Raw genomic sequence first — 11,893 nt, 5'->3', positions numbered from 1 at the left:
ACTCAGATCCCACAGTTTCCAGTAAATGATCACCAGTTTTCCTGTCCTTTGATTTACACACAGAGATAACATTCCTTACCATATGGGTCATCCCTCTAAAATGTTCGTTGAGTTCACTTAGCCCATGAGGTTGGGTTCCATCTGTCATAACAGCCTTTCAGGGCAGGGGAAATGGTGTGTGCTGTTGGATTGTCACATGCTGCATGTGGGATGATAATGGAAGATTGGCAAGGAGGATTGTCAACGTGCTCAAGTGACTTGCATCTGGGGTGTGAAAAACACATATAGCATACTAATCATTGTTTAGTCTTGTGTGCTTGACAAGTAGAAGGTCTGTGTTTGGATAACATGGGCCTGTGATAGACTCCAAGGTAATCTGTCAAATATGCTTGAGATTCCTGCCTTGCTGCGGGAAGGATCAAAGCACAGTGGAAAGTTATGTCTGGGTGAATCCCTGAAATACTAGGGCGAAAGCAGCAGGTTCAGCAGCTGGCACTCTTTCTCTAGCAAGAAGTGATCTCTGCATATGGTCCCACAGACCCACTGAGCAGGCACCGCACAGGACAGTGTGCATTCAGAGTGGGGAATAGTTCCCCTGAAATGATGCCTACAGTAGTTCTCAGTGTTTGTTTTCCCATGGCCTTCCTGTCAGGCAGCTGCTCCAAGCTCCTGGAGAGGCTGTGTTCTATGTAGGGCTTCACAGCCTTGCTCGAGGGTCTGCCAGGATGTAGGCCAAAAGAGAGGCCCAGCAGGAGGGTGGAGACGTCTTTACAGCAAAACTTACCTAGAAACCTGTGTTGAGAGGCCCGTGACTGAAATGGCCAGTGAGAAATGGCCAATGGCTGAGCGGTTACAAAGGCCCCTGGGCCACCTTCCTAGTCTGTCTGTGCCACCAAGGGCACAGACCAGTCTCCTCTCTCCTGTACCTGTATACGTTCCAACGCTTCCATCAGCCCTGGCTCTGCACCTCAAACCCTTGGGTGTGAGTCTTCCCCCTGCACAGTCAGGCAGCACGAGTTATACATTGATGGTTTTCCCTCCCAGGTACTTCTCAGTCCAGAGCAGCTCCCTCCAAGCTCTCCCACCTCCCCTGCCCTCTTTCCACTGACAATGTCCTCTCCCCAGCACAGCCCAGTCTGGGCTGGCCCCACAGCAGTGCCCACCGCAGGGTGCTCTGGGCAGTCACTCCACAACCTCAGCCCCTCTGAAGAGCACAGCAGCTGCTGGGGCTCAGAGAGGACTCAGCCCCAGAGATGAAGGACCATGCATAGCAGAAAGAAAAGGAGGCATCCTGTGTCCCCTGCTCTCCTCTCCAGGAGATCCTGAGAGCTTTGCAGCCCCTCCATGCCATTCTGTCTCCCCAGGCCAGCACAAAAGCCCTGGCCATTCCAGTTCTCAAGAGCTCTGACTGCTCCAGGCACAGACCAGCCTTCCAAGAGCTGGTGCAGCTAGAAAGGTGTTTTCATTTCCCATTCATTCCTTGTACCCTGAGGATGGATGTCTGACACAAAAGTTTCTGCAGTTTCATTTATTTCACTTACATACAAGAAGATACTCCCCATTTGCACAAAGTCTCAGGGTCACACAAGATGGGTGAATTTTCAAGAAGGAGGGGAAGAAAAATTACATAATTCAAAGACAAGAAAATCACAAATGGGATGAAAAAATGTAATGCTGGAAAGACAGACCTGGCCTGTTATGACCTGCACTGGCAGACATTTGCAGAGGGAAGTAGGAAGTGTATGGCTTCTGAAAAATGTCTAGTCGTCAGTTTCCTTAGAGCAGCCTTGATCTCCTGGTTCCTTACGCTGTAAATGAGGGGATTCACTGCTGGAGGAACCACCGAATACAAAATAGCCACCACCAGATCCAGGGATGAGGAAGAGAAGGAGGGGGGCTTAAGGTAGGCAAACATGGCAGTGCTGATAAACAGGGAGACCACTGCCAAGTGAGGGAAGCACGTGGAATAGGCTTTGTGCCGTCCCTGCTCAGAGGGGATCCTCAGCACGACCCTGAAGATCTGCACATAGGACAGCACAATGAAAACAAAACACCCCAAACCTAAAGATAAACTAACCACAAAAAGCCCAGCTTTCCTGAGGTAGGATTCTGAGCAGGAGAGCTTGAGGATCTGGGGGATTTCACAGAAGAACTGATCCACAGCATTGCCCTTGCAGAGGGGTATGGAAAATGTATTGGCAGTGTGCAGGAGAGCATTGAGCAAAGCACTGCCCCAGGCAGCTGCTGCCATGTGGACACAAGCTCTGCTGCCCAGAAGGGTCCCGTAGTGCAGGGGTCTGCAGATGGCAACGTAGCGGTCATAGGCCATGATGGTCAGAAGAGAGTACTCTGCACCAAAGAAGAAAAATACAAAGAAGACCTGGGCACAGCAACCCCAGTAGGAAATGTCCCTGGTGTCCCAGAAGGAATTGGACATGGATTTGGGGAGAATGGTGGAGATGGAGCCCAGGTCAATGAGGGAGAGTTTGAGGAGGAAGAAGTACATGGGGGTGTGGAGGCAGTGGTCGCAGGCTATGGTGGTGATGATGAGGACATTGCTGAGGAGGGCAGCCAGGTAGATGGCCAGGAAGAGCCAGAAGTGCAAGAGCTGCAGCTCCCGTGTGTCTGCAAATGCCAGAAGGAGGAACCTAGTGACGAAGCTGCTGTTGGACATTTGCTTCCACTGGCTATGGTGATCTGTTGAAAAGGAAAATGTAGTACTGATTCATGACAGACTTCTCTGAGCAGAATGTGTTGCTTGTCTCATAGCAACCCCATAGTCAGAGTCAGTATTTTCAGGAAGACCTCTCTTCAGCTCCTTCACCTGGGCTCTGGGTTTTGCTGGCTTGGGGGGCCGTTGTGAGCAGAAATTCTGTAATGGATTCCCGAGCAGTCCTTCTTGCTGTGCAGGAAGAGAGAACTAGGAACGCAAGGAGATCTTGAATAAAAGTTACTCGTGATTTACGAAACACCTTTTTGTCACTGTTGTTCCTAATTTGCCCAGCTGCAGAACTGAGCTGAGGGGAATCTGTTCCGTTTATTTGGTTCCAGTCGCACCTGCCACATTTAGGAGTGGGTCTGGATGGCTGAAATCCCTGACATTTCTAACGCACTCCAAGTGAAATCCTGTGGGTCCTGAGAGGCAGAGGGACTGTCCCTCAGTGCAGAGTGAGGAGAGCTGCTCTGCCCCTCAGCCCTGTGCTCAGCTGTGCTGGCAGCTGGGAGCTGGAGGAGGAGCACACTCAGGTGTTCCCCTCAAAAGAAAGTGGATACTGCTGAGAGCAGAGGAATCCAGGTTCAGAGAGCAATTGGGCAGACTCACTGCCTTTTCTCATCTCCCCCCTCCCAGACTGGGACACCGAGGCACCATTGCATCTGCCCACGTACAGCTGCCCAGCAGCAGTGCCATGGCCTTAGCACCGAGGTGTCTTCTCCATGGAGATCCTGGGTAGAACAGAGATACTGTGGGAGAGCTGTGCCCTTTGGCAGGGCACCCTGCAGCCCAGCAGGACCCTCCAGGGAAACAGCGGGATGTCCTGAAGTTGTCTGGAGGGGACTGGGGCACTTGGCTCCCACAGAAACATCTACATTGCAGGACCCAAAGGGTCAGCATCTGAACAGGAGCTGAACCTGTCACCCCCAAACCTCACTCCCCACACTGACTCAGCAAATCAAGCTGTGAGACCAAGGGCAGCCCAGGCAAGAGGGGATGGCAGTGAGATGTCACAATGGGCTTGCCAAGGGAGAAGGGACATACAAAGACAGATGGAAATCAGGAGCTTTTCCTTTTCTGACCTCTGGTTTCTGAGAGGAGTGGCTGAGTGGAAGGTGTCTGTGCCGCAGGGACAGCAGGGACGTTCCCCCATCCCCCTCCCCAGTGTTTCTGGCAGCAGCTCCCTCTCACTCCCTGCCTGTGTCTCTGCTCCTTGGAGCTGCTCCTGGCAGGAGCCGTCTCCCTGGCCCCAGCTCAACTCCCTGTCAGTGCTCACAAACCCCGTCCCACTCGCTGTGTGCTCACCTCTGCCCTGCCAACACCTCCCAGGGGCAGGGCACTGCCCAGGGACATCTCTGTGCGAGCAGGGGCTGAAAACCAGATCACAGAAACCTGATGTGGCTGGAAAGAGGAAGATGTCACTGAGGTGGATGGAGGCAGTTGGGTACAGTGCTTTGAGGTGCTTCTCCCTGAGTTACCGGTCTCTCAGTGTAAGACACTAGGCATCTCAAAGCACATTCTTCAGCAGAAATGAGAACTTTTGTCTCCAGTATCAAACCCAGACAACCAGACAAAGAGTCAGGAAAGGTCCTTGTTTTTCCAGGAGCCACTAAAATGATGTGCTTCTTGAGAAGTCCCCTTAGAAAGACATGAGGTAGAGCTGAAGCTGTGAGAAGCCCTGACCCATGCAGCACTCTTCAAAGCAAAAAGACCCTGCCCTGCTATGGGACACTCCTTCAACCCAGAACTTCTCCCCTCAGCACCATGGGGAGCTTCTTAGACAGTCTGAACACTGATCCTGGCAGGCAGCAGAGATCCTTCCGTAGAACACAGCCTCCTGGATTGCAGGGACCCTGCTCTGAAGGACAATCCTGGGGACATCTGGTTGCACACCTGCCTTCCTAATCCTGCAGACAAGCCTGGGAGAAGAGAGTTGCCTTGCCCTGTCCCTCTGATGCACCAGAAGCAGTCCCTTCTCTGAAGCACATCCTTCTGCATCAAACCAGAATAACCAGGAGAGCCATCCTGACAGCTCCTATCAGCCATGGCATGTGCCAGGCCTAGGAAACCCTTCCAAGACACTCATCTGCATTTCCCTGTAGCCACAGACTTACCATATCATGGGTTCTGATGAATTCCCTGCCACTGAGCTCTCAGCATCCTCCCACCCCACACTGCCTTTAACCTCTCTCTGCCTCGCTCCTCTCCCCTCGCTGCCTGCAGGCAGGGTCCTCAGCCCTGCTGTGCTTGGCAGAGGAGCTGCTCCTGGGCACAGCTGTCTTTGCAGTGCTTCTTGGTTGCCATGATCTCCCTCCTTCCCAGGAGCCCAGCCCAGCTCAGCAGCACAGGACCAGCCCAAGGCAGCACTTTCTCTACCCTCTCTGGGCCTCCTCCAGTTGTCCCTGGGGCTCCAGGACAACTTGCTGTGAAACAGGCTGAAGTAATCACTGAAGTTTCCTCCATCACCTCAGGAGGCAAACTTCTTTGCAGCAAATCTTTTGTCCAGCTGGTGACAAAGTTAATCCAAGAGTCACCTCTTCCTGTCCCACTATGAGACAGGATACCCAGACTGTGAAAGGCAGGAATATCCTGGACCTATGCAAACAACAGGTGACATTTGAGAGACCAGAGATGGTCCAGGAGATGTGCAGGTAACTATAAGCTCTGATCGAGCCATAAAGAGGGACAGGGAAATGTCTATGGTCATCATTCTGGAGACTGGTAGAGCCTGCCTTGAGCCACCTGCAGTGACAGCAGATGCCCACATCTAGGGCAACGAAGCCTGTTCCTGCTCGTTATGTTCAGGGCAGCCTGGAGAGGAATTCCTCTGAGCAAATGCAGTCATTGCCATCTGCAGAGCTGGGTCTCTCTCTCTTCTCCACCAGCTGTATTTACCAGATCTCCATTGGCAGCTCTGGCAGGTTTCCCACAGACACCCCTACAAGGCCTGACCTAACTCAGGGAGCTGCTCATTTTGAAGGTGAACTACACCCTGTGATGCTACCTGAGGTACCAGGGCTCTCCAGCACAACCGCATGCAGCCAGCAAGGACAGCACAAGGCTTGCAGGAACACCATCCCCATTCAGAGCAGCCATGTAACAGGCCCCAAGAGAATCTCAGGCATGTTCAGTGCTTTTGTTCTTTCTTGCCATGAGGCAAGTCCTGTCCCACCTCTATCCAGTAGATGTAGGCGATGCTTCTCCCACATCGACGATGTGGGACATCTCCCACATCGACAATCTCCCACATTTGATGATGCAATCAAGGAAGAGATCAATGATTTTCACAGTGTTCTTGGATCACGGTATGTCCATAACCAAGGACATTATTGAAAGAACCCTGTCCTTCCTGGGGATCAGCTTTAACTTCACCTTAAGCCCTCCTGAGCTGCAGGGGTACCAGGGACAGCAAAGCCCTGTCCTGCCAGGGAGTCCAGCTCTGCGTACCTCTGGTTCTGAGGGTTCATCAGGTTATTCATTCATTAGGGAGTCCTCATTTCCTCTTTACGTTGCCATTTTCCCTCCAAACTAGCATGCTCTGAAGCAAAGCTTTTGCTTGCATGGGACCTTGGGCACTCGGGAACATCTTTCTTTGTTTCATGTCTGAGCCTGGCCCTGGTGCCATGGCTGAAGTCCAGAAAATCTGTGTTCTGACATAAAGAATCTGTAGTCAGGGAGAGGAAGGGGCCTAAATCTTATTTAGCCAGCCTGAGGAAGTCTTGTGGTCAAAGGCCTCACATCTTAGCGGGGACTTTAATGACCCTGGGTATTGGGTTTCCATGGTAAGGCTTTGGTGGCAGTGAGGGGGGCTGCAGCAGTGGTTTAGGTGAGAAGAGATCAAGAGTTGACTCCGTTTTGAAGAGACCAGGTTTCAGCTGTGTCTGAAATGGACCAGCCACTGCCCAAAACTGAGCCAATACACAATTGTGGTGGCCCTTCTCTGCTGACCTATTGGAGAAAAGACAAAAGAGAATGGGCAGCAGCTGTAAAAGAAATGAATGAGAGAAGCAACCCTGCAGACACCAAGGTGAGCGAAGAAGGAGATGGAATGAGAGAGAGATTTGGTGGGCAGCTGGCGGCAAAGATTCATCTGACTCCCATGACATTCACTGGACAGCAGAGTGCAAATTATCCTTTAGGTGTCTGGCGGTTCTTTGCATCAGCTCTTTAGCACACATGGACCAACAAACTTGATGCTCACCAGGATCTGAAAACCTGTGTCATCCTTGTCAGCCTTGGCTCCAGTAGCAAAGCCACGGTGGAGTCTCAGCTCCCAAAGGGAGTGTGGAAGGAGAGCAGCAGAGTGCAGACACCAGGTCTCAGGGTGTCAGACGTTGGCCGAGGCCGGGAACTTCCAATGGGCAGTGTCACTCAAGGGCAGCAGAATTCAGTGCAACTGCTTCTCAAGGACAGCATCCTCTGTGCCCATAAAGTGTCTGTGCTGATACTCCAGCAACCAAGAGGACCTCACAGGACACCAGCTTGGCTAAACAAGCAACTTCTTGGGAAGCTCCATGGAAAAAGGCTGACAGAGAGGTTGTGGACAGAGGATCTCACTTCCAAGGAGGAATTTAGAAATAGGGAGGGTTTTAGGAAGGCCAAATCTCCCCAGGAGGTAATACTTGCAAGGGGGTCCAAGGGCATCAGGATAAGCTGTTAGTACTGAAGGTACAGCTCAAGAATAAGTAACAAAAATAATGTGTGGCCACTGCTGAACTTGGTGAGAGAAGGTACAGATCACTGTGAGGTACTCTGTCCTCTTCCCCTCTGTTTTCACCCACAAAGTCTGCCAGGCCTTGGTGCCTTGAAGCAGGACTCTGCAGAAGAAAAACCAGCAGAGGATGTAGATCATTTCTGAACTTTCTCAACTTTCCCTTCAGCACTTTCTTAACCCCTTCCGGGCCCTGACAGGTATCCCTGGAGTTCCAGGGGAAGCTGCTGTGAAACAACCTGAAGGAACCTCTGATGTTCCCTCGCTTAGCTGGGGAGAGAAAGATTTAGGTCCAGCAGTGGCATTTACCTCATCAGAGACAGATTTAGGTCCAAGGGACAATGTTCAGTGTGATGGGATTTTTTCCCAAGGAACCATCACTCGCGGTGTAGCCCTGCTTTCCTGGAAATGGCTAGATATCAGCCTGCCGATGGGAAGTAGTGGATAAATTGCTTATTTTCCTTTGCTTTTTTTCCTTTTCCACACAGCATTTGCTTTCCCTGTCAAACTGTCTTTATCTCCACCCATGAGTTGTCTCACTTTTACTTTTCTCATCATCTCTCCCATCCCAACAGGGGGAGTGAGCGAGCAGCTGTGTGGTGCTCAGCTGCCTAGCAGGGGTTAAACCACAACATTTATTAAACTCTGCTCCTGGCTATCTGCTGTGTGAGTAGGCTCACTGATGTGTGTGTGTTTGGGCATCAATGCACGTACCTGCTTTGCTGGTCAATTCTAAGTGGGGCTACCAAGAAGGTGGATGACAGCAGGATCTGGAGAGGCAGAGGTTTGGAACTGCCAGTTGGGTAACATCTCTGAGACTGGTCAGACCCATAGCCCAGGCCCACACTGCAGGGACCACAGAGGGGTGTGAGCCTGCGAGTAAGTTCTGCTGGGAAGGTACAGAGCACTGGTGTAACCTTCCCATCAGATCAGCCTGCGAGGGAGAACAGCATGAGGCCGGTTGTGTTGCTCATGGTTGTGTAAATGCTGCTGTTGGTGGGGTGGCTATAAAGGCACTGTCGCCTGTTGGAGTTGCTCTGTGTCAGGTTGGCTGTGTCCATCTTTGTCTCCTTGCAGATACCTGGAATGAGTGCTTTACCTTTGGTTGACTCCAACTTGGGTTGCTCTCTCACTTGGTGAGGCACCAGTCAGTGACCAGCCCAGGCACATATGGCCCATGCATATCTCATGGGCTCTCCAGGCAGCTCCAGATTCCCCTCCTGGAGGATATCCTCTGCCCTATCACATCTGGGACACTGTACTATGGTAGTATCTCACGGACCGTCCACCATCTACACTGTCAATAGAAACAACAGAAGTGTCCTAAATGCAACCCTTGTTCTCGAACAGCTGCCAATGTGAAAATGAACTTTCTGCTGAGGTCCTTTTGGGGATGAAATTCCTGAGCCTGACATCAGCATTGGAAGAACAGCCAAACATTCAACAACTTCACAGGACAGATGCCATTTTGTTAGAGAGATACTAAGAGAGAGTCAGCTGTGAAATAGTGTTTGAAAAAAATTTATACAAGTTTAAGGTGTTTAAATAAAAATTTATACAGTGTCCTCTTCTCAGGAGAGTGAACTGAATACAAGCAACTATGAAGGAACATAATAACCTTAAATAACAACACAGGTATTGCTATCAAAAAAGAATTATAACACAACAAATAGCGCACAGACCTGCATTTGAATACACTAGATGTCATTTCTAGAGAGTGATGACAGATTTATCAGCATTGACAAATATCCATTAAATGAATTTTCTAATGGACCCTTTGAGCTCCTGGTTCCTCATGCTATAGATGAGGGGGTTCACTGCTGGAGGAACCACTGAGTACAAAACTGCCACCACCAGATCCAACGATGGGGAGGAGATGGAGGGAGGCTTCAGGCAGGCAAATATGCAAGTACCGATAAAAAGAGAGAGCACGACCAGGTGAGGGAGGCACGTGGAAAAGGCTTTGTACTGTCCCTGCTCAGAGGGGATCCTCAGCACGGCCCTGAAGATCTGCACATAGGACAGCACAATGAAAATAAAATAAGCACAAACTAAAAAGGAACTAACCATGAGAAGCCAGACTTCCCTGAGGTAGGAGTGTGAGCAGGAGAGTTTGAGGATCTGTGGAAGTTCACAGAAGAACTGATCCACAGCATTGCCCTTGCAGAGGGGTATGGGAAATGCATTGGCAGTGTGCAGCACAGCATGGAGAAAGCCATTGCCCCAGGCAGCTGCCGCCATGCAGACACAAGCTCTGCTGCCCAGGAGGGTCCCGTAGCTCAGGGGTCTGCAGATGGCAACATAGCGGTCATAGGCCATGATGGTCAGAAGGGTACACTCTGCTCCAAGGAAGAAGAAAAAAAAAACACCTGGGTAGCACATACTGCATAGGAGATGTCCCTGCTGTCCCAGAGGGAATTGGCCATGGCTTTGGGGATAGTGGTGGAGATGAAGCCCAGGTCGATGAGGGAGAGGTTGAGGAGGAAGAAGTACATGGGGGTGTGGAGGCGGTGGTCATAGGCTATGGCTGTGATGATGAGGCCGTTGCTGAGGAGGGCAGCCAGGTAGATGGCCAGGAAGAGCCAGAAGGTCAAGAGCTGCATCTCTCGCCTGTCTGAGAACACCAGGAGGAGGAACTGTGTGGCGGAGCTGCTGTTAGACATGCATTTGGGCATGGGTGACTGTTGAAGAAGGAAAGACAGTGACATGTTATGAGAGACTTTTCATGGAAGAAAGCTAAAATCTTTCATTTTCTCATTGTGGGTTTTTTTCATTTTTTTTTTCTTTCAGATACTCCTGTTCATCCTGGGGAGTCTTTTCCCAAGGTAGAAATGCTCAGCTTTTCTTTCACGAGACCTGAGTGGCAATAGGATTTTCTGTCACTTACTGCAGGCGGGGGGAAGATGGTCTGTCCATCAGTCTTCTTCCCAGATACCCAGCACTCACGTGTGCTTGAGTTGAAGGCTGATCATAGTTATGTGTTCCCCTCAAAAGAAGCCGGACCCTGCTGAGAGTAGTGGAGTCCATATTCAAAGCTCTCATCTCCAAACTTCTCCCTCTTTCACAGGGTGCCCGAAGGCAGGCTCCACACTCCATTTCTAGGCAAGGACACGCAGGGCACGTTTCAGCTGGCCACATACAGCTGCTCAGCATCATTTCTACAGTCTTAGCACCTCTGGGGCTTCTTTATGGGTGTCTCGGGTACCACGAAGATGCTGTGACACAGCTGTGTCTGGTGTCAAGCTCACAGCCTGGCAGGACACTGCAGGGAAATGGTCAAGTGTGCTACAGACAGGATCTTCTTTGGGGACAGCCATTCATTTCCCAAGACTACAGCCCACATTTCCTGGAGCCCCACAGGTTAGAAGGGTGCTGGGGCACCTCACGGCCACCCAGAACCTTGCCTGGCATGGCTTGAAGAGTCTTTGTCTGAAAAACTGCACATGTTCTGAAGCTTCAGTGTCTGAAACTCCCCCAAACCCTCAGAGACCCAGAACAGCAACAGGAGCAGCACTGACAGGTAGGAAAAGAAAGAGCGGCACCAGGGTCCTTCCACCAAGGGAGACACAAAGAGCGAAAGTCATCACCTCAAGCAGCTGTGCCTGCAGCCTTCGGGACACCAACGCTGTGAGACAGTCACATTCAGCCCTTGCGCACTGCAGAGTGAAATGGGCCCATGGCTGGAGAGAGGCATCTCTCCTCTGCCAGAGCTCTGGCTGCAGAGCGGGCGGCTGATGCCTTGTGCCCCACAGCACAGAGGCTTAGCTGGGTCAGAGAGGGGACATGGGGGCTTGCTCAGAGGAGGGGTCTGCCCTGGAGGGGATGACAGGGAATTTTCCCAATTCTCTTTCCCATGACATTATGGCTTTTAGTTTTGTGTTCTTCTCTGCCCACCCCTCTGCTTCCTGGACCTTTCCCACCTGCTTCTCTGTTCCCACATCATTTTCCTCACAGCAAATGCTGAGAGAACCCCTCTCACCATCTGTGTGCTCAGTTCTACCCTACAGAAAATTCCCCATGGGAGGGAACAGTCTAGGGACACTTCCCTGCTTGCAGGTGGTAAAGAGCAGGTCAGACAAACCATGATGCTGTCAGCACAGGTGATGCTGGTGCTGCCTGCAGGCTTAGGGGGAGCTGAAGGCAGTTTATGAGGTTCCTAGCAGACCTACTGATCATGCCACACAATGGTTAGAGAGTTTCAGTCACTTGTAAAATTAGAAGCTCCTTTCCCCTTTACAACTCCACAGCATGAATCAAGGGAAGAACCTTCCTTTCCAGGTAATCCCTGCCTGGACCCTCCTCTTCAAAGGAAGCTCCTCAGAAGGAGGAAGGAGCCCTCAGAAGTGCCCTGAGGATGATCTGGAGCTCTGAGCAGCGCTGACTCATGCAGCAGCCTCTGAGAGCAGAAGGACCCTGCCCTGCCCTACCACTCCTGCCACCCAGAGCTGCTCCCCACAGCACCATGGGGA

General features: G+C 51.3%; 1 protein-coding gene across 1 annotated transcript; it reads right to left on the bottom strand.

Annotated features, from left to right (window-relative positions):
• Positions 1–1,696: 1,696 nt before the first annotated feature.
• On the bottom strand, positions 1,697–2,674 carry LOC142364820 (olfactory receptor 14C36-like). Its single transcript, XM_075444943.1, has one exon. The coding sequence runs from the start codon at positions 2,672–2,674 to the stop codon at positions 1,697–1,699; it is 978 nt and encodes a 325-aa protein (XP_075301058.1).
• Between the last annotated feature and the right edge of the window lie 9,219 nt (positions 2,675–11,893).

Source organism: Opisthocomus hoazin, chromosome 29 (assembly GCF_030867145.1).
Source record: "Opisthocomus hoazin isolate bOpiHoa1 chromosome 29, bOpiHoa1.hap1, whole genome shotgun sequence".
Classification (NCBI taxonomy): Eukaryota; Metazoa; Chordata; class Aves; order Opisthocomiformes; family Opisthocomidae; genus Opisthocomus; species Opisthocomus hoazin.
Note: the sequence above shows the minus strand (reverse complement) of the source record. Positions and strands in the feature narration are given on the sequence as shown.